The sequence below is a fragment of the Canis lupus genome, chromosome 7 (assembly GCF_003254725.2).
Source record: "Canis lupus dingo isolate Sandy chromosome 7, ASM325472v2, whole genome shotgun sequence".
In the NCBI taxonomy this organism is placed as follows: domain Eukaryota; kingdom Metazoa; phylum Chordata; class Mammalia; order Carnivora; family Canidae; genus Canis; species Canis lupus.
In genome coordinates this window covers 28,681,343-28,704,802 of record NC_064249.1, presented here as the reverse complement: position 1 = coordinate 28,704,802, position 23,460 = coordinate 28,681,343, and the positions used below count along the sequence as shown (strand labels likewise).

The 23,460-nt window shown below is 36.3% G+C and overlaps 1 protein-coding gene across 30 annotated transcripts in view; it reads right to left on the bottom strand.

Annotated features, from left to right (window-relative positions):
• F5 (coagulation factor V) overlaps positions 1-23,460 on the bottom strand; it is a 70,231-nt gene that overhangs the window by 35,012 nt on the left and 11,759 nt on the right. For all 30 annotated transcript variants that reach the window (XM_049112315.1, XM_049112311.1, XM_049112317.1 and 27 more), the window contains exons 4-7: positions 12,970-13,182; positions 11,386-11,529; positions 8,487-8,708; positions 6,821-6,986 (exon numbers count right to left, since the gene is read on the bottom strand). In XM_049112315.1, the coding sequence (XP_048968272.1) occupies positions 6,821-6,986; positions 8,487-8,708; positions 11,386-11,529; positions 12,970-13,182 (745 nt within the window). The remainder of the gene's footprint in view (positions 1-6,820; positions 6,987-8,486; positions 8,709-11,385; positions 11,530-12,969; positions 13,183-23,460) is intronic.

Sequence of the window (23,460 nt, the reverse complement as noted above, 5' to 3'; positions counted from 1 at the left end):
TCAACCCTGGCTACCTCTTTTTTATAGTAGCCATCCTCATAGGTATGAAGTGATAATCTCACTGTGGATATGATTTGTATTTCTCTAATGACTAGTGATGTTGAATAAGTATTCATATACCCATTTGCTATTTGTGTCTTCTTTGGAAAAATGCCAATTTAGGTACTTTGATCATTTTTAAAAATTTATTTTATTATTTAAAAAAATTTATTTTAAGTAATCTCTACACCCAATATGGGGCTTGAACTCACAACCCCAGGATCAAGGGTCCCATGCTCCACCTACTGAGCCAGTCAGGCACCCACCTTTTCCTATTTTTAAATCAGGTAGGGTCTTTTTGGTATTGAGTTTTTTAATATATTTTAGGTTTCAACAGCTTATTAAAGATATGGTTTGTAAATATTTTATCTCATTCCATAGGTTGCTTTTTTTTTGTTTTATTGATTGTTTCTTTTGCTGTCCAGAAGCTTTTTAGTTTGATGTAGGCCCACTTGTTTATTTCTGTTTTTGTTGCCTGTGCTTTTTGTGTTTTGGCTTCTTTGGTCTAAGTGTCTGTTTTTATGCCATCATTATACTATTTGATTTCTATAGCTTTGTAATATAGTTTGAAATAAAAAGTGTGATGGCTCCAGCTTTGCTCTTCTTGTTCAAGATTGTTTTGGCTATTCAGGATCTTTTGTGATTTCAAATGAGTTTTAGAATTGTTTTTTCTATTTTTCTGAAAAATGCCATTGGAATTTTTAAGGGATTGTATTGACTCTGTAGATCACTTTGATTAATATGAATATTTTAACAAAATTAGTTCTTCCAATCCATTAACATAGAACATTTTTCTTTTTGGTTGTTTCCTCTTCAATATCTTTCATCAGAATTTTATAGTTTTTGTTTTTGTTGTATAGATCTTTTACCTCCTTGGTTAAATTTTTTCCTAAGTGTTATTATTTTTAATTCTATTGGAATGGGCTTGTTTTCTTCATTTCTGTTTTGGATAGATTGCTATTAATTTAATAAGTGCAGCTGATTTTTATAAGTTTAATTCATATCCTGCAACTTACTGCATTATTTTATTAGTTATAATAGATTTTTGGTGGAATCCTAAGGGTTTTCTATATATAAAATCGTATTATCTGCAAAGAGAGACAATTTTACTTTTTCCTTACCAATTTGGATATCTTTTATTTCTTTTTCTTGCCTGATTGCTGTGGCTAGGATTTCTAGCACTATGTTGACTAAAAATGGTAGGCACTCTTGTCTTGTTCCTGACCTTAGAGAAAAAGCTTTCTTTGAATATGATGCTGGTTTGGGTTTGTCATATATGGCCTTTATTGTATACATTTCTTCTGTACCTAACTTGTTAAGAGTTTTTTTTATCAAGATAAGTGTTGAATTTTGTCAATTGTTTCTTCTGCATCACCTGGGTTGCTATTATACTTTTATCCTTCATTTTGTTGATATTATATATTATGTTTATTGATTTGTACATGGTGAAAAATCCATACATCCTAGGGATAACCTCACTTGATCATGGTGTATGATCATTTTAATCTGCTATATACTAATACTTTGGTGATTTTTGCATCTGTGTTCAACAAGGATATTGAGCTGTCATTTTCTTTTTTTGTATTCTCCTTATCTGGCTTTGGCTTGAGGAAAATGCTGGCTTTGTAAAATAAGTTTGGAAGTGTTGTCTCCTCTTCAATATTTTGGAAGAATTTGTAGCTTAGTATTAATTCTTTAAATGTTTGGTATAATTCATCTGTGAAGCCATGTGATACTGGGCTTTTCTTTGTTCAGAGGCTTTTGATCACTGATTCAATCTTCTTACTTGTTACTGGTCAGTTCAGATGTTCTATTTCTTTATGATTCAGTCTTCCTTGGGTGTATATTTCTAGGAAATTATCCATTTATTTTAGACTATCCAATATGTTGGCATATCATCATTATAGTAGTCTCTCAGGATCCTTTGCATCTCTGTGGTATCAATTGTAATGTCTCCTCTTTCAGTTATAATTTTAATTATTTGAGTCCTCTCTTTCCTTGGTTAGTTTAGCTAAAGGTTTGTCCGTTTGGTTTATCTTTTCAAAAAAAACTAACTATCAGTTATGTTGATCTTTTCTATTTTTTTTTTCCAGTGTCTACCTCATTTATTTTTCCTCTAATCTTTATTTCATTCCTTCTGCTAACTGGGCTTAATCTGCAGCCCCTGTCCAACTCCTTGAAATACTTTGAAGTCCTTTGAGGTATAAAGTTAGGTTATTTGAGAACTTTCTTTGTTTTTTAATGTAGGCATTTATTTTTATAAACTTCTCTCATAACTGTTTTTGCTGTATTCCTAAGTTTTTGTATGTTGTGTTTCCATTTTCATTTGTCTCATGATATTTTTTTTTTAATTTCCCACTAGATTTCTTTTTGACCATTATGGAAAGTGTGTTTAATTTCCACATATTTGTTAATTTTCCAATTTTCTTTCTGTTACTGATTTCCAGTTTCATACCACTGTGGTCAGAAAAGATATTTGATATGATTTTGGTAAGACTTATTTTGTGACCTAACATATGATGTATCCTAGAGAATATTTCATGTATGGTTGCAAAGAATATGTATTCTGCTGCTGTTAGATGGATTGTTCTTTACATGTCTATTAGGTCTAATTGGTCTATAGAGTTATTCAATTCCACTATTTCCTTATTGATTTTATGTCTAGATGATTTATCTATTGTTTAAAGTGAGGTATTTAATTTGCCACTTTTATTGTATTGTTGTATATTTCTCCATTCAGTTCTCTTAATATCTGCTTCATATATTTAGGTGGTCCAATGTTAGGGGGTATATATATTTTTAATTGTTATAACCTCTTGATAAATTAAACCCTTTATCATATCGTGACAGTTTGACTTAAAGTCTATTTTGTCTTATATAATTATAGCCACTTCTCCTTTGGTTACCATTTGCATGGAAATTTTTTTTTTTATCATTTTACTTTTAACAAATGTGTATCCTTAAAGCTAAAGTGAGGGGATCCCTGGGTGGCGCAGCGGTTTGGCGCCTGCCTGTGGCCCAGGGTGCAATCCTGGAGACCTGGGATCGAATCCCATGTTAGGCTCCCAGTGTGTGGAGCCTGCTTTTCCCTCTGCCTATGTCTCTGCCTCTCTCTCTCTCTGTGTGTGACTATCATAAAAAAAAAAAAAGCTAAAGTGAGTCTCTTGTAGGCAGTACATTATTAGATCTTAGTTTTTATCCATCTGGCTACTCTTATCTTTTTATTGGAGAATTTAATCCATTTATATTTAGAATAAGCATTGATAGGTAAGGATTTACTATTGATATTTTGTTGTTTTCTGACTTTCTTGTAGTTCTTTTGTTTCTTTCTTCCTCTGTTGCTATATTTCCTGTGATTTGCTGATTTTTTTGTACTTATATGTTTTTATTCTTTTATCTTCTGTGTACCTACTAGACGTAGAAATATTTGCTTTGTGGGTGCCATGAGGCTTACATCAAACGTCTAAAAGTTCTAACAATTTATTTTAAGCTGATGACAACTTAAATTCAACTGTATAAACATTTCTACATACTATTACTTACTATTCCCTCCCAATTTGTGCTATTGATGTAGCACTTTATATCTTTGTATATCCATTAACAAAGTATTTAACCTGGTGATTTTAATGCTTTTGTCTTTAGACTTTTATTTTAAAGCTTTTTTAAAATTTTAAATAGAGTTAAAAGTCATTATGCACCACCATTACAGAGAGTATTCTGAATTTGACTATATATTTAGCTTTACCAGAAATTTTTATACTTTCATGTTGTTACTTAGTGTCCTTTCAACTTAAAGAACTCTCTTTAGCATTTCTTGTAAGGCAGGCTAGTGATGCTTAATTCTCTCAGCTTTTCTTTGTCTTGGAATGTCTCTATCTCTCCACTTCTGAAGAACAGCTTTGATTGATATAGTATTATTTGTTGGCAGATCATTCTTTTTTTCCTTTCAGCAACTTGAGTATATCCCACACTTTCCTAGCTTACAAGGTTTCTTCTGAGAAATCTCGATAGCATTATAGGGGTCCCCTTGTATATGACGAGTTCTTTATCTCTTGCTTCTTTCGGGATTCTCTCTTTGACTTTTGACAATTTGATAATCATATATCTCAGGATAATATTTGGGTAGATCTTGCTTGAAGTCCTTTGAGGTTCATGAATATGTTTATCTATAACCCTCCCAAGATTGGGGAAGTTTTTAGTTATTATCTTAATTTAATTTAATTTATTCATGAGAGACACAGAAAGAGGCAGAGACATAGGTAGAGGGAGAAGCAGGTTCCTTGCAGGGAGTCAGATGTGAGACTTGATCCCTGGACCGCGGGGTCACACTCTGAGCCAAAGGCAGAGCCTCAACTGCTGAGCTACCCAGGTGTTCCAGTCACTATCTTCATATAAGCTTTCTGCTCCTTCATTTCTTCTCCTTTAGGGACTCTCATCATGCATATATTCATTCTTTTGATGGTATCCTATGGGTAATATAAGCTTTCTTCACTCTCTTCCATTTTTTTCCTTTTTGTCTTTGTAACTGAATAATTTCTCATTATTTATTTTTCTGAAATTTTCTTCTGCATGATCCAGTCTGCTATTGAAGCTTTCTATTGAATTTTTAAGTTCTGTCATTATATCCTTCTGTTCTAGGTTCTCTGTTTAGTTATTTTTGATGGTTTTTATTATTTATTACACTTATTTTATTTATGTATTGTTTTCCTGATTTCATTTCATTGCCTATCTGTTCTCCTGCACCTCACTAAACTTCTTTAAGATGATTATTTTAAATTTTTCATGAGAGAATTTGTAGATTTTTATTTCTTTCACATTGATTACTTGAGTTTTATTAGTTTCCTTTGTAGTGCCATATTTGCCTGACTTTTTGTGATTCGTGTAGCCTTGTGTTCATGTACATTTGAAGGTTCAAACGCTTTCTTTCAGTATTACTGACTAATTTTGTCAGGTAGAGTCTCCTGTTAAGTCTCTGGGCTGCTGGGATTACTTCTGTGATTACAGTTGAATGAAGCTGGAACCAGGTCATGTAGCTGCTTCTGAGCCTGTAGTGGCATCTGTGGTTGGCAGGCCTTTTACCAGGGGCTCAGGTGGGCATGGACCCTATCTGGTCTCTGGGCTGATGGGACTGCCTCTAGGACATTGGTCAGTAAAGCTAGTGTTGGGATAGTGGCTTATTTCAAAGTCTAAAGTTGAGTCTGCAAATGGCAGCATTGTTATTTTTTTTGATGGGTGTGGCTCCTATTTGGTCCTTGAGAAGGCTCCCACCAGGCCATTGAGTATGTCCCTGGGTGGGCAAGACTGCAGTTGGCAGAGTTGGAGCTGGGTTACAGTGATGCTTCAAGATCTGCAGTGGGACTAAGGTCTGCAGACCAGCTTCCTGGGGCATAGATGGTTGTGGCTCCCTCAAAGTCTCTTAGCTGTCAGGACTATTCCAGGGCTGAAGCTGGTTACAGGGCCACTTTAAGATCTATACTCAGACCAAAATCTGTAGGCCACCCTCTAGGGTCACAGACAGGTGTGACTTCTCTCGGGTCCTTTGGCAAATGGAGCTGGTGTCAAGACCAAGGCCAAGTGGGGCTATACCTGAGTCCACGATGCGACAAGGCTGTTTCCAAGTTTGTAGCTGGGAGCACCATCTACCACCTGAGCATGAGATGCCTTCTCAAAATATCCTTCTTTTGTCTTGGCTCCCACTGGGAAGATCTTGAAGTTTCTCAAATTCCTACCTCAACCCTAAAGCTCTCACAGAAGTACTTCTCTTTGTGGATAGCTGTCAGATTACTATTGCTGTGTGGGGAGATGAGCAGGAGATCTCCTATTCTACCATTTTTTCCTCCCTTGAATTCTTAATCTAATAATGTATCTTGGAGAACTTTTTTTTTTTTTTAACACTTGGAGAACTTTTTATATTAATACACAGAGGGCATTTACATCCTTTCTTGAAAACAGATACATAGTATTCCATCATATAGATGTGCCATAATTTATTAAACTAATTTCCTATTGATGGATATTTTAGGTTATTTCCAATCTTTTGCTACTACTAACAGTGCAGCAGTGAATATCCAGTACATACATCATTTCACATGTGAATAAGTATATCTATATAGTAAATTCCCAGAGTAAGATTGTTGGGTCAGAGGACATATGCATTTATAATTGTGATACATATTTTCAAAAACATCCTCTAGAATAGCTGTACCAAACTACTCTTCCACCAACAATGTATGATAGTGCTGTTTCCTACAGCCTTGTCAACAGATTATATCATCTGGATTTGTGAGTCTGAGAGGTAGAAAATAGTATCTCAGTGTAGTTTAATTTGCACTTCTCTTATCATGAGTGAGCTCAAATATTTTTCAAGTGTCAAGAGTTATTTGAATTTCTAAATTTCTTACTCTCTCATATCTTTTTAATCTTTTTTTTTATATCTTTTTAATCTAAAAAATAAATAAAAGCTGTTTCTAACTTGGAGAGTTAAAGTAACACTCATAGAAAATATTTCACACAGTGCTTGGCAATAGCAAGCATCCGACAAGTGGTAGCTGCTATTTCTATTACTACTTCTACTACTACTGTCATTATTGTTACTACTACTATTACTACTCTTATGCTGCTGAGTTCCCTTGGTGAGTTTAGAGTAATTCCAGATTGGTTTGGACAAAAAGACTTGAATCCAATACATATATACTCTTCAGAGCTATCAACTCATGGCATTTCATGCCATGAACCTATGACCCCTGAACCTTCACACAGTGATAAGAACCCCAAAACTCACTTGTCCATATTTGCTGGTATTACAGGTGCATAGTCCCAAATGACTTCTTCTGCAGCAATGAAGTATTCCCACCTCTTCATGTACCGCCTCTGGTCACGAGTCAGTTTCTTAGGATTCCTGGTTTTCTTTGCACAGTTTTTAATGTCTATGTAAGCCTGCATCCCAGCTGAATTAGAATACAAAGGCAGTGAAGGAATTTGAGAGAAGAAATTATAGCTGACCAAAATGCCTATCTTTTAAAAAAAGGTATGGAGGGTTTAAATAATACCTTTATTGTTAAGAAAAGGTAATGCTCAGACAAATTCTGAACATTTTGGTCTGCAGCTCTTCTGGTGCAGTACAGAAAGGGGCAAGAATAAAAAGCAAAGGAAAGAGAGGATGGGTTAGAGAAAAAACTTGAAAAGACTTTCTTTGTTTCCTTCAGGAAAAGAAGTATAATTTCAAGATCCTTAAAATCTTATGACTTAGGCCTTGTTGATTTCTCATTTTTCCTGTCATCTGTCCCTTTATTTGTAAAATGGAGATAATGATAGTACATACTGTGCAAAATTGTTGTTAAAAATTAAATAAGTAGGGATGCCTGTGTGGCTCAGCAGTTGGGCATCTGCCTTTGGCTCAGGTCATGATCCCGGGGTCCTGGGATCGAGTCCCACATCAGGTCCCTGTGGGCAGCCTGCTTCTCCCTCTGCCTATATTTCTGCCCCTCTCTGTGTGTGTGTTTCTCATGTGTAAATAAATAAAATCTTCTTTGAAAATTAAGTAAGTTAATATAAAAAGCATTTAATGTCAATAATGTTACTGTTGTTGTTGTTGTTTTATTGTTATTGGGGACTCTATCTTCCAGGTATGTATGGTGACAATTTCAAAATTTTGACTGCTCAGTGTGAATAGGAAACAAAATAGTCCCATCAAACCGTCTCTTTCTTATGTGTCTGGCTTTTATATACATTGTTTTATAAGAAAATAATTTCCTATAGTGATACCATTTACTTACATTTTGGCCTCCTTTTACCCAGACCTTCTTCCCAACAGTTTTAAAGCAACAATGTGTAATAGAACAATTAGTTATTTTGTTTACATGATCCCACATAACAACCTGGGCTGATTTTCTTTTTCCCACCAAAATTTACTGATGTTCTTTAAAGCTCACTCCTCAGCTAGTTAAATATTATGTGTTTTTTTTTTCCATTCAAAATCCATCCATTGGGTTGCTCTTTATTCCAGGTTTTGTGTTCGTCTTTTTACAAAAAAGAATCTTTTCAGGTTAAATCTTTTGCACTTTCAGTAACTTTGTGCCTCCATCAATTTGCAGACGTTTGATTTGTTCTAGCACTTAGATTTTTTTTCTTTAGCTGAATACTAAAGCCCATGGAAGAATATCTCTATGTATGTATTTGTTTCCTTCCTTTTTTTCTCCTTTTGAGGAAGTAGACCCTTCTTCAGCTTTTGCTTCACTTTAAAAATTTTTTGTCAATTTCCCCACTTCCTCCATCCCAACGAATGTTTTATAAGTCTAAGTGCAGAAGAACTAAATTCTGTTCTCAGGACTAAGGTATGTGTCTCTGGAGCATGAATGGCTTGAAAGGGCAAAGGAGAATGGGGGAGTTAGTGTTTGGGTAGAAGAGATCCTATATTCACAAGTAAAACTGTTGGAGGAATTTCTTACCTTGAAAATGTCTTGTGATGAGAGAAGATATGATCCACCTTCCCTGTGGGCTCATAGTCATGTTTGCAGTAGTGGATGTAGCACTGACAAGGGTGATGGCTGAGATCTTATGATGATTCTGCTCCAAGACCTGGCCATTGAAATGAATGGAGAACAGTTCTGGCCCAGAGCTCATTCCAATCAGATGCCAGCTAATGTGGTCATGGGCACAAACTGTGATATCTGACAGGGAGAGATGGGGAGTGAAACAGGCAGTCAGCACTTTATAATAAAAAATTCAAAAAATAAAAATAAAATAAAATAAAATAAAAAATTCACTCACTAGACATGTATTGAACACCTGCTATGCATCAGGCATTGTTTCTGGGGGTATAGACACTCCAACTGTGGTTCCTGCCCTAGCAAAGTAGACATCTGAGTGACGGGAAAACAAGCAGTCATAACTCATTGCAATGACTGGGACTCTAGAGGTAAGAATAGAGCCCAGAGATGAGGAAATCTAATTCAAAAACACAAGGATTGCTAAGGGATTAGGCCAGGGAGGAAACCAAGTAGGTAACCAATCATCCTGGTTTACCTGGGACTGAGGAGTTTCCCAGGATGCAGGACGTCCTGCAGGGAAAGCCTGGGGTATTGGTCACTCTAGAATCAATTTAGGTTCAGCTGGAGGGAATTACCAGAGCCCTCAGTAAGGCTGAGTTCAGGGGCCTAATCCTCTCAGCTGGATAGAGGTCAAAGCTCTGCCTAAGGGAAAGATGTGAAGATGCTTTAATAATTTTTGATTGCTTCTATAACCACTTGTTGATTGTTTAAGTGACAAGGCAATGAATTATTCTGTGGAATATAGCCTCTCCTTAAATGCAATGGACAAGTCTTCATTATGCTAGGCCACTGGGAGCATTTCATGGATGAAATAATGAAAACTGAGGACAAAAGTTGAGTTCTGCTCCTTTTGTGTGCTCACAGTTACTGGGAAAATGTTAATTTGCTCTGTAGGAGATTCCAACCCTAGCTTCCATCCTTGGCTTGAGTTTCAAATTTCAGATCCATAATCACTAGATACTACATTATGGGGCTGAGAATCAGTTCCATACCCATAGAGAGGCTGAGGGGCTTGTATTTTTTAAGAGACCACTCTAGGGATTCCTAGATGGTGGGTGAGAACAAGAAGTTAGAAACTTTGAACAAGAAACTAGAAGGTAGGAGGCTTTGATGAAAGTATTTACCTACCCCAAAGAAGTGCTTATGCTGAATTAAGCACTTAATATATCTGTATTAGCATTTATTTTTTTAAAAGACTTTATTTACTTATTCATGAGAGACAGAGAGAGAGAGAGAGAGAGAGAGAGAGTGAGAGAGGCAGAGACACAGGCAGAGGGAGAAGCAGGCTCCATGCAGGGAGCTGGACTTGGGACTCCATCCCGGGTCTCCAGGATCACAACCTGGGCTGAAGGTGGTGCTAAACCGCTGAGCCACCCAGGCTGCCTGTATTAGCATTTATTGCATTTATTTAATTTACCTGCTCCATAACGTAATTGCACAGTATTAACTTTTCTGTTCTACTAACAATGGCCCCCAATCCTGCCTCTCTTAAAGCCCCAACTACTCTTTTTTTACTATAAACTCATAATCTCTATGCCCTGACCAAATTATTAATTTTTTGCATATGGCTTGCCTTTGTTTGACTTCTATAAGTTTACAGAAATGATTCACTCTGCCAGGACACAGATACAAGGTCTCCTTGACCACTCCCCTCTAAAGATTATAGCACTGGCAATGCTATTTTATATGTAAAAAATTCCTAAACACTCTCTGCTCCAGGGTAAATGGTCAATCCATTTTTGTAAATAGTCACATTGAGACAATAAGCTTCCAAGGATCACACTAAGCGAAGATGGAACAAGGCTGGAACTCAGATCTAAGACAGAAGTCAATTAACTAATTTTTGGAACTCTGAACAATCAAAACCAGAGTCATCTGAACACATTTATAATAACCCAGGTGGGAAGATAGCGCCAAATCAAATAGAATACAGTTTAAAAGCAATGTCCAGACCTCAACTTTTGACAAGTTTTGTTTTCCGTAAGTAAAGCCACTTGTGATTTTCATATACAGAGAATGACCTCTGAGAAGCTTAGTGTTTTGAAGTATGGAATTATTTAATAAAATAATGTTTTCATTTTCCCCTTATTTTCCTCAGGATCTTTGGTTCTAAGTCGTTTCTATCAGAGGTGGAAGGAGTCTGGATGGGAGTTAGTTTTGTCGTTTTTCTTGCTCTTAACAGCTATGATTTTGCTTTTCCAAAAGAGCCTCTATGCAAATGGAAAGAGAGAACATCCTACATGCCATTGGATATTATTCATCCATCACCTTTTGAAATGCTCATAGTATTTTTGTAGGTGGGATATTTCTCCTAATCTATTAATCTTCACTCTAAATGTCTTCCTTGTATTCTTTCTGCTGATCCTTCCTGCTAGGGATTGACCTTGAATTTGTATTTTGTAGAGTTTCCTCTATGGAAGAAGCCATGACCACCATGTAGCAGGGACCAAAGAACTCACTGAAGGAGACTGAACTACTATCTTGGACGTCTTCCTGGAGGCACAGGGTAAGGTGAAACCTGCTCAGATTCCTACATCCAATATATTAAGCTACACAGTCTTTCTCTTAGGTAACTTCCACTTGTCTGTTGAAGTTGTTGGATAAACAAACAAACAAACAAACAAAAAACAGATGATGAAATCTTGAGAACCACTGAAGTGGATTACATTATCTTTCTGATTAGGAGTTGAAAAATAGTATGAATTTGGTCAACTTCTGTAGAGCTTTGAGGAAAACAATGGGACCAAAGGCACCGACGATTTTGTTGTGGTTGGATAGCGTGCAGCCCACATATTACCTGGCATTGTCCCATTCACATAGCCATTGACTGTGTACATTAAAGATGATGACTGGCTCCAGCTCTTGCTTTCATCAAACACAGCAAACATCAGCACATGTTGTTTGTCAAACATCTTCTGAATCCCATTCTCAGTGAGGGTGCCTATGAAAGAAAAGATGTACTTTTTAATAGCATCCCAGACAGAAGACTCTCACTACGAATTCCCAGATAGCAAAAAATTTAAGGCAAGCAGCCAATCATAATGGTAACTTTAAGAAGTTCTTATTTTAAAAATAGCATCTTGGGGCCCCTTCATGACTCAGTTGGTTCAGCAGTCAATTCTTGATTTCGACTCAGGTCATGATCTCAGGGTCATGAGACTGAGCCCTCCGTTGAGCTCCACACTCAGCATGAAATCTGCTTGAGATTCTTGCTCTGCTTCTGTCCCTCCCCCACTAGTGTGCGCACACACTCTGCCTCTGAAATAAATAAATAAATCTTTTAAAAATAGCATTTTTAACAAGTAATAATGATTGGGGGCTTACTAAAATCCTGGTACCACAGTAAGTATTTTCTCTGACACCTTATAGGCTCGAGGAATGGGGATTTGAAGGTAAACTTAATCAGGCACAAGGAAAAAAACATTTGGTGACTGTCAAGGCTTTAGTGAAAGTGTTCATTTCCTCTAGTGTCAACAGGCCAATAAACAGGTACTTAAGTTCAGCTGGCAAAGTATACTCCAAGTTTCATACAGCCATCTTGCTTGTGCATGTGATGAGGCACTAGAGAATTTGTTGAGGTCAAGATTAATCCATTCTCACAGCTGACAAAGGCAGCTGACAGTAAATGAAAGTAAAATAGGACCTTTTTATAAATTTGAATTTTTTTCAGTGCCATCACAGCATCTTTTATATAGCAGGCAATGAAAACGTGTATTTCTGTACTGAACAAAAGAATTAGGAATGTATGTATATATGGTGTGTGTGTGTATGTGTAGACAGATGGTGAATCCACCACATTATTTCCCACAGTGTAGTATATCATGGTTGTTTGTTGTTTTAATGAAAGACAGGCTGAATTATTCGGGGGTAAAATGAAAATTCATGCTTGCTCCTAGGCCCAGCCAATGAATTTTTTTTATAAAGTCAATCAAATATGTTTGAAATCTGTCCACCCAAACTGTCCAGTGTTCTTATTTATAAGAAAAGAAGCTTGAGTTTTGAGTGTTTGTATACCAAATTACCAACCCAAACCTCAATTATGTTAGTCAAAGTTCTAAGTACACTCAGCAACGTATAGGCTACTGTATAATTTCAAAAAGACTTGGCCTTGAGGTAAGTGTTACAGATTATACGGGCATGGTATCAGAACATATTCTCAGGGATTTACCTGGGGAGTCTTCCAGGACTGAGACAGAGGAAAGATTAAAAGAAATAGGAAGATTCCAACCTTTAAATATCAATCTCAAGTGAGGATCCAGTTTCCGCACTCCTCCCTTTGTTTGATTTATAGAAAGGTTCCAAAATTCTCCTAAGTCTCATTCCATTATAGTATGTCTTACCATTTCAATTTTAGTTTTTGGTCTTTTTTTTTTTTTTTTACCTTTCTTACAAATAAGCAGAGGCCCAATCAGCCCAGAGTTGAAGTCCTGTATCAAATTGTCATAGGAGTAATAGATGTGTGTAAGGCATGGAGGGTCATTGTGTGTGGGCCCGCTGTCCTCACTGATATGCCATTCATAGGTGTATTCCTGTCCTGGAGCTATGGCATCATCCATCTTCTCCATAGGGAATGTGTGGTCAGAGTAAGAAGCACCTGGAGAAAAAGAGCCATTAAAACATCTGGACAGTTACTGGGGATGACTTTTTCACCATCCTTAAATTTAGAGGAACATATGATCTCTATAGAGGTATATATACTTTCTGTAGTAAACTTTCACTTTTAAGGAAGATTCACATATACCCACTTCTGTGTCTTTGCAATTATGAAAGCTTTGGTCCATGGTGATCTGAAGTGAATAAGAAAGCTACTAGTATATTTGTTAAAGTTTAGGAAGTTAATTTTCCAGGGTATCTAAATTATTATTATTTAAATATAATCAGAGATCTGAATCACCTTTGATTAGTAAATCATCTCAGAATAAGAGGATGAGGATGGGTTCTATTTCTATTTTTCTCTATGATGCTTGACAAGACATCTTCTATTAGCATGGGATGTGAGTACACTCAGAGCTGTTCCTATATTGTTTTGTCTTTCTTCTGTATTTCATATCTTTCTCACCTCTACCACTTTCAGCCCTATTTTATCACTTTATCACACCTCCATCTTCTGAGCATCCCAACTGTGCCCAGCTTGGAGTCCAGCTCGTTTAATTAGGTGAATTTCACTATCATCAGCAGGTGCTGGTATTTCTCTTGGAGATGCATTTATCTTTGTTTGGGACAACAGCTTGATAAATTTGACATGGAAAGGGTGATCATCAGAGTGGAGACATGGGCAGCCAATAAGGATCAGAAAAAAGGGCTCAAATGTTTTACACGATGGGGTGAAAGGCTCATGGAAACTATTCTTACTGAAGTGACTGTGCTTTTTGAAACCAAATGATTAATTTCTTTGCTCCCATTCTCTTTCCCTCTTCTTCTCTTTATTCCTCCCTTCCTCTCTCTTTTTTTCTGCCCCCTCCCTCTCTTCCTTTCATCATCTTTATTGAAGTGTAAGTTGCATACAATAAAACCCACCAACTTTAAGTAGAATGTTTGCTTAACTTTGACAAATGTGTACAGATGTATAACTACCATCACAATGAAGGTGCAGAACAGTTCTTTCACTCTGAGAAGCTGCCTCGTACCACTTCCAGTCATCCCTTCCCCCACTCTCTGGGCCCAGCTGCTGCAGATCTGCTTTCTGCCACTATATTCCTCTTTCCTATAAGGTCCTATAAGTGGAACAATACATTATATACCTTCTTCTGTTTGTTAGTGTTAGTTAGGATGGTATATCTTTTTTTATCTTTTACTTTTCCTGTCTTTGTCTTTAAAATGGATTTCTCAAATTCAGCATAGAGTAAGGTCTATGCTGAATTGTCTTCTGGCCGCATTGTTTCTAGTGATGTTTGCTGTCATTCTGTTTTTTGTTTACCCAGTCTTACAACCCATCTCTTCATTATAGTGTTCTTCTCATATGCTTATAATTATTGATATAGTTGAGTTTAAGTCTACCATCTTGCTCTTGTCTTTATTCCTTTTTCTTTTCTTTTTTGCTTTATTTTAGATTATTTCTTTTTAGCTAGCTCCACTTTTATTTTATTAGCTTTGCTTTGTTTTATTAGTGGTCCCCTTCAGTTTACAAGATACGACTTTAACTTATCAGAGTCTATCTTCAAATAATACTATACCATTTCACTCATAAGACACTTGTAATGGTATATTTCCATTTCCTCCCTCCTAGCCTCTTTGCTTTTGTATTATGCATACAATTTATTTCTGTATATACAATACACCTAATACTAATTTGTTATCATTTTTGCTTTAAAGTAGAGATAATTATCTTTTTAAGAGATAAAAGGAGGAAATATTTTATCTGTATTTACCCATTTATGGAGCTTTTTATTCCTTCTTGTGGATCCAAATATCTTTTTAATATCATTTTTTTTCCTGACTGAAAGACTTGCTTTAACATGTTTTACTGGTGTGCTAGTGAGAAATTATTTCTTCTTTCTATGCCCAAGATAGTCTTTATTTTTTCTTCATTTTAAATGGATATTTTTGCTTGGTTTAGAATACTAAGTGGACAAATTATCCTTCCCCACTCCATACCAGTACTTTAAAGAAACCCCTAAATGTCTTCTGGCTGCATTGTTTCTACTGATGTTTGCTGTCATTCTGATTTTTGTTTCTGTGTCTTTTTTCATCACAGGTCTTTAGTAACTTGATTATGATGTGCCTTGGCATGGTTTTCTTCATGTTTCTTCTTTTTGTTTTTTTCAAGCCTTTGTAGGTTTATAGATGTCATCACATTTGGAGATTTTTCAGCCATGATTTCTTCACATATTTCTTCTGTTCCTCTCCATTCTAGGATTCCAATTACACATATGTGACATCACTTGATATTGTCGCATAGATTACTGATGCTTTGTTCATTTTGTTCAGTCTTTTTTATCTTCAAAATTCATTCAGATAGTTTCTATTGCTATATATAATATTCTCTAATGTTTTCTTTTACAGGGCTGTTAATTTCATCCGGCGTACTTCCCACTTCAGCTATTATATTCATTTGTGGAGTTTCCATTTATGTGTTTTTATGTCTTCTCTCTCCTCATCATGCTCTAGAGCATATGGAGAATGCTTATAATAGTTGTCTTAATGTCTTTGCCTGCCAGTTCCACCATTTCTTTTATCTCTGATTCTATTTCTATTGATTACTTAATTTCTTCTTGATTATGGGTAGTACTTTTTCTGCTTCTTTTAATGCTTGTTAATTTTTATTAACATTGTGAGTTTTACATGTTGATTGCTGGATTTTGTTGCATTCTTGTAACTAGTATTGAATTTTATGCTGGCACATAGTTTAGAGACACGGAATTGATTTAATACTTTCAAGTCTTTTTTTTAAGGCTTTGTCACCTTTTGAGTAGTATGCAGTCTAGATCAATTTTATCCAACTCCTGTGCCTTCTGTTGATTCTACCTCTACTCATTGCCCATTTATTAGGAGGTCTTCCCACATTTGATGATGGGAACATAAACTATTTTTATGTCTGTGGTCTAGGGACTGTTCTGCCTGTTTCTTCCTTTCTTTCAATACTTTCCTCATATGCATGTGCAGATCACCGCTTAGTTGAAGACTCAATAGGACATCTGTGTAGATTCTCAAAAACGCTTTCTCTGTGTCTGTACCATCCTCTTTAGGATTCTGTCCTACAAATCCAGCCACTTTGGCCTACCAAAAGCCTAAACTATGTTTCCTTAACTCAAAAGACTGTTGACCCTTATTGTGCTATGCCCTGAAAACCCTCTCCATGCAGTGAGCTTGGGTACACCTAGGACCTACTTCATTTGTTATTCTTCTCCCATGGAGCATTCTCTCATACTCTCTGTTGTTCAGTGTCTGAAAACTACTCTTTCATATATTTTGTCTGTCTAGTTGTTAAGCAAAGGGGTGAATCTGATACCTCATTTCCAGAAGCCAAAGTCTGAGATGCTAAATTTCTATATAGAATATTTTATATTGCAGCAATGTCAGCTACTCTTGTCTAATTGCACATCATCAGGAAAGTCTAATCCACTCACAAGCACTCATGTGAGCTTGAATGCCATCAGCATATGCTCGGGCTCTCCAGATGGGAGTGAGAAATAGGGCACATGCATCCATCATCAATGAGGCAGAAGATTAAATCAGGTTACTATTTTCTCAACATAAATCCAACTGTGTTAACTCTTTCTGAAAAACTTCAGGAGCATTGCCTTACCCATAGGATAAAGTTCAAGTTTGTTGCTATGGCAGTTGAAGTCATTCATAAGTTTTCCCAGTCTTCCCATCCAGTGTCATCTCCCTCCATACCTTTTATCTGTGCACATTTTGTACTCTAATGGTGACCTATTACCACCAAAATATATCCTAAGTTTGCATTCTTCTCTGTAGCTCTAATACCATCACCCTAGGATAAAACTAGACTCCAAAATTAGCCTATTAACTGGTCACTGGGGTTCTGGTACAAAAAGTACTCTCTTAACCCATTTCCCAACTTGTATACAATGATCCCTTAAAACTCCAGATCTTACTTTGCCATATTCCTGCTTAAAATCTTGACAATAGCTTCTTCTTTCACAAAATTCTGAAGATGGACCATAAGTCCATGTATAATCTACCCCTGTTTCTTGCTCCATTCTCATGGTATGTGACTTTCCCCCTTGTTTACTATGTATCACACTCTTGGGCCACCTTTTAGTTCCTCCAAACAAGCCAAATTCCATCCTGCTTTAGGGTCTTTACAGATATGACTCCTGTTTAGAATGTTCTTCCTCGCTGTCTTCCTTTGGATAAATGTGTGCTCATCCTTTAGATGTCACCTTAAATGTAAGCCTACTGCTTTTCTGATCTCTAATTGTGCTACATTTTGTTCTTTTACAGCACCCATCATAATTTATAATTAAATATATGTGGCCCTATATGATTGATTTTGTTTTCTCCTAATAGATCATAGCTATTTGCAACATACACATTTCTGTCACCAGAATGTGAGCAACTCAAAGGCAGGTGCTGGATTGTATTTGTGTTAATATCTCTGGTCCTTTCATAGTGCCTAGCATGGAGAAAGTGCTTACTGAGTGTTTATTGAATTCCTAAGATTTAAGGTCCTATAGGTTAGAATCAAGGTTATCAAGTCCTAGCTTACAGGTGTTTTGTTAGGATTGCATGGTATTACAAATAATTAAACGCCAACATTAACATTATGGAAATATTATGTAAGAATCTGAGTTGCTATCTTCTCTAAAACAGCAACAATAACTAAAATGTGGAGGTCTTACGACACCGGACCAAATTCCTGCATAGAATTTGCCTGCCCTGAGTCCTGGCTATCCTCTTGAGATAGGACAGTGGCTCTGTGATTCCCAGTCCGTAAAGGACACATTTTTTTTCCCACTGAATTAGCCTCCTGACTGCTATAGAGATCTGAGTTGTGACCCTTGTGCTAGTGAAAAGCTTAACATAGGATTCCGTTGTATCTTTTTTCCCCTCACAGATAGTTTGGCACTGATAACCAGTATTTACTATAGGCTGAACTTTCACTCTGATGATCAAAGGATCTGCATATTAAAATCATTACGAGTTGAGAAATGTTAAAAGATTGACAACTTCCTGAGAGAAATATTATTTCAGTCTAAATTGAAAAGAAAAAAAAGAATTTATAAGGAAGAATCTCTGCTAATAAACAGGAAGAATTATCTCTGGAAAGTTACAAAATAGCTTTGGAAGCAAAGAACAAACAGATCTGATAAGAATAGTTGCCCTCTCAGGTCAAACTTTGTCTATTGACTGGACCTGGTATAGCAAGTTGTTGACTAAAGTTATCTCGAATCAAGCATGATGGCTTTTAGTGTTTCCTGCTTCTTGGTCTCATGAAGTTAGAAAATGATGTTCCTGGACATGCTTCCACTGTTCCAACTGTTAAAACATCACAGGAAATTCCTATAGTAGAAAGTGGCATTCTTTCCATTGCCTTCATAAGCTCTCAAAAAGACAAAATGTGATATTCTTTGTAGGGTGAGAGATAACTTTGAAGTTCTTTCTCTTTCTCTGGATAAGTGCATGCTAATAATCCTTCAGACATCAGCCTAAATGCCAGTTTAATATATATATATATATATATATATATATATATATATATATATATATTAGTACATATATAATAGTATTCCTAAATACATATAATATTCATTATAACTTTTAATTAAATATTTGTGAGATTTTGTAATAAATGATACTTTCTCCAATTAGGTTGTGGGAGAGGCCAGAGTTGAAATTTCTTGGTTGTATCATTGTATCACTTGCTGACTGTGTGAATTTGGGAGTTTCTTAACCTCCCTTTTAGCCTCACTTTTCTTATTTGTAACAATATATCTCTAGCAATAACATTATTGTTTTTGATGGGTTATGAGGAGTAAAAAACATATATAAAATGCCTGGCTCGGGATCCCTGCCTTTGGCCCAGGGCGTGATCCTGGAGACCCGGGATCGAATCCCACATCGGGCTCCCGGTGCATGGAGCCTGCTTCTCCCTCTGCCTGTGTCTCTGCCTCTCTCTCTCTCTGTATCTGTCATAAATAAATAAAATATTTTTTAAAAAATGCCTGGCTCCAAACCAATGCTATGGCAGCCAGTCACAATATATTTTAGTATGTTGACTATTTTCTTTCTCAGTCACTTTGCAATTGATACAGCCTCTTTCCTTTGTGTTTTACCTCTGATAAGATGGGTCTAAGTGTCCTTGAGTTCTCTCAACACGTGAGAAAGATTAGAGGTGCTGACATATCTACTCTAAATGTGGTAAAAACTGGTAATAAGATCGGTAATTGCTCACAATCACCAGCAAAATTAATAAATTTCAGAGCAAGGGGGGAAAATAATGTGTAGGCTCTACTTTCTAATCCACTCCTCAGTTCCTCAGTTCAGAAATCATCATCATCACCATCATCATCATCATCATGTTCCAGGCTCTGTGGGAGGTCCTGGACACAAATAGAAAGAAGTTGGTAAGACCCTGAGGGGCTCACAGCTCAGTTCACAGTAGTGTACATGCTGGTGCTTTTGTTGTGATGGGTTTCACCTCTAGATTTCTTCTAGGGCCACTTCAGTGGAGAAGCCACAGTTAGAACACATTGTGCATCATATTATGAACAAAACAATATAAATACCTAAGAATCACCTAAAAGGCTTTAATTTAACACATAGTAGATATAGCAGCGTGACTGATTTTCAGATGATATCAAATTTATTTTTAAATGGTCAGGGTTTCATATCCAGTTTTATTTGAACAAACAACAGTTTTTAAATGTTTGTCTAGGGGCGCCTGGATGGCTCAGGTTAAGTGTCTGCCTTCAGCCCAGGTCGCCATCTCAAAGTCCTGGGATCAAGGCCCGCCTCAGGCTCCCCACTTGGTGAGGAGTCTGTTTCTCCCTCTGCCCCTCCACGCCACTTGTATTCTCTCTCAAATACATTTTTAAAAATTAAGAAAATTCTGTCTAGTTGCCCAAAATACATTATTGAGAATTTCATATTCATTTGAAAAGAATAGGAATATGAAGTTACATACAAGATAAAATCTCAAATAATTGAATGAGTGGTTTTAATTAAGTTTACTATACTACGTGAAAGGTGAATTATGAGCATCTTGAAATGAATAGTAAACAAATTTGTCCATGGGGAAAGATTCTCTAATGACACTGAGTGAGGATTCTGATGAGATAATTTCAGGATAATTTTAACATTTTTATTCTTTTCACTTCAAAGTATTTAATCTTACATTTAGTCTAGAATAAAACAGGCATGTTGTATCTTTGATTTTGCAACTTTGATAATATGAGGAATGAAATACAAACCGTTACTTAGAGGAATCATTTATGAAATGCATTTTTGGTTAATCTGATTTTAACTTTGTAATCAAAATAAAAGTTTCAGGGCAGCCCGGGTGGCTCAGGTTTAGTGCCGCCTTCAGCCAAGGGCATGATCCTGGAGACCCGGGTTCGAGTCTCATGTCAGGCTCCCTGCATGGAGCCTGCTTCTCCCTCTGTCTGTGTCTCTGCCTCTCTCTCTCTCTCTCTCTCTCTGTGTGTGTCTCTCATGAATAAATAAATAAAATCTTAAAAAAAAATAAAAAATAAATTTTCAGCTCTTAACTGAAGAAAGGAGAAACAGGCAGGAAAGACTATTGTGCTAGAGCACAAGAAGTCTTTATCGGCTTCTTATGAGAGTAGATTCTTCACACAAGGGTAACCCTTTATTTTATATTTACTCAAGTCTCTTCACTTCCTGCTCAGTCAGCATTGCAATTTGTTTACTTGTCACCATAAACCAATTATTTGCCAAAAAGCTCTCAGTATTTTTTTCAAATGTAATATGTTACGTGTACAAGCTTTGGGAAAGTTACATAAAGATCCACTTTGGTCACTCATTAGGGTGCTCATTCTTGAAATCCTCGCTTGTTACTCTTTTTTTTTTTTTTTTAAACAGATCCTTTCCTCTCTAACTTAGTGAGTGTTTCAGTTTTCATTCAAAGACTCAGAGCCTTCTTTTAGAAGCTGTAATTTAGGTAATGGTCAAAGTAGAATGCTGATGTTTTCCAAGGAAACAGATTCTTCTGCACAGGGCATGCAAGTCTGCCTGTCTTTCTTTCCTTCCTTCTTTTTTTCTTTCTTTCCTTCCTTCTTTTTTTTTCTTTTATTCTTTCTTTCTTTCTTTCTTTCTTTCTTTCTTCTTTCTTTCTTTCTTTCTTCTTTCTTTCTTCTTCTTTCTTTCTTTCTTTCTTTCTTTCTTTTTTCTTTCTTTCTTTCTTCTTTCTTTCTTTCTTTCTTCTTTCTTTCTTCTTCTTTCCTTCTTTCTTTCAGATTTTATTTATTTATTCAAGAGAGACATAGAAGCAGAGACATAGGCAGAGGGAGAAGCAGGTTTCCTGCAGTGAGCCCTATGTGGGACTCTATCCCACTACCCTGGGATCACAACCTGAGCCAAAGGCAGACACTCAACCACTGAGCCACCCAGGTGCCCTGCAAGTCTCTTTCGAAAGGGAGTTCACATTTTTGAGGTTTATGAGAATTATTATATCAGCCACTATAGTTTGTTTGGAGTACTTATCATATATTCAAAGAAGTGTCTGTAGAAAGCCAAAATATTCAGACAAAAAGTGAAACAAAATAAAAAAGTGTCAAAAAGTGAAACAAAATAAAAAAGTGTCAAAAATATTCAGACAAAAAGTGAAACATATCATTGCCCACATTATGTCAAGCATTAGAATGCTTTGGAAAAACCCAAAAGACTAAGTTTTCATGTAGAGAATTTGGCAACACTAGATGCAAAAAACAATCTCTGGTGTTTTTAGAAAATGCATTTATCTCTCTGTCTCTCCCCCTATCTATTTATTTCTATTTTGTTCAGATTTGGCTTGCTAGTCGACAGCTAAATATTATAAAACTAATTTTGTGTCATAATGCAACACACATATATAAGTGAAAATATAAAGAAAATAAAAGAATAATATTAAGATTCACTCTGAAACAAACCTTTAAAGTTAATTGACCAAATCAGCTACAAAATCTTATTGAAGAATAAAATTTGCTCAATGGTGCATCATTACAAACAGTTCGGTGCATGTGAGCTACAGTTTCTGAGATTTTGGCCTGAAATTGAAATGCTTAGTGATAGAAAGTATTTAAGTGATTAGGTATAGCTGTAGATATTTTATTTCCATGTTTAAAAAATATATTCCTACAGTGACACCTGGGTGGCTCAGGGGTTGAGCCTCTGCCTTTGGCCCAGGGCATGATCCTGGAGTCCCAGGATCAAGTCCCATATTGGGCTCCCTACATGGAGTTTGCTTCTCTCTCTGCCTGTGTCTCTGCCTCTCTCTCTGTGTCTCTCATGAATAAATAAATAAAATCTTAAATATATTCCTACCAAATACATGCCTAAAGGAAATGCTCTTCCGAGTATTTTTACAAATCGTGATTTGTGCAGTCTGTTGAATGGTTACTCATCTTCACCCTGTGTACTAGTGAGGTTTCTCCCAGGCACACCTGGGGAGGGGTACAACTGGTATTGGTTTGGCAACACCAAGCTACAAACCTACACCAAGCTACACCTATCATTTATGTCAGGTGCTGCCAATTTATGGATGAAAGGCCAGCATGAGACTTCCACACTGAGTGGCATCTTTCCCGGCCAGAACTCAGATTTCTAACCATCTCCTGACTAAAGCATAGCCAAGAATTTGAAAAAGCAACAAGGCTTCTGGGCAACCAAAATAGATGTTAAAAAACAAACAAACATGAATGGAAGCTCAGGGTCTTTACCCATAGACAGTACCATATACAATAATGTAGACCTTCATTTTGAATTGGTTTACTTAGACTGCACATAATTCTAACATTTGTGGTTGTTCATAAAACCTCACAGTAGATTAGAAGTAATGGCTTAGAAAGAGATTAGAGTTTTACTTCTCATCTTCTGTTTAAAGAGTCTGGGGAAGTATAACATATATCTGAAGTGATTAAAAAATATCTTAGACACTTAAACAAGTAAACCCCAAGCTATCTGGAAAATGTAATGATTCAAAATGACTCATTCCTTTGTGTCTGGATAAGTGAGGTTTTCTGCACAATTTTAGTTCATTGTGGTGTCTAAATTCTCTGAGAGAGTTTTATTTCATTCAAGTACAAATAAAATGATGAGCACTTTCCAAGGCCAAGGCCTTCCCTCAATCTAAGCTACTGGAAACAAATTTTAACGTTCGAATCATGAAGAGCCATGAAATAACCATAACAACAGTGACTAACATTGTCTACCAACCATGTGCCAAGAACTTTACATATATTATGACTAA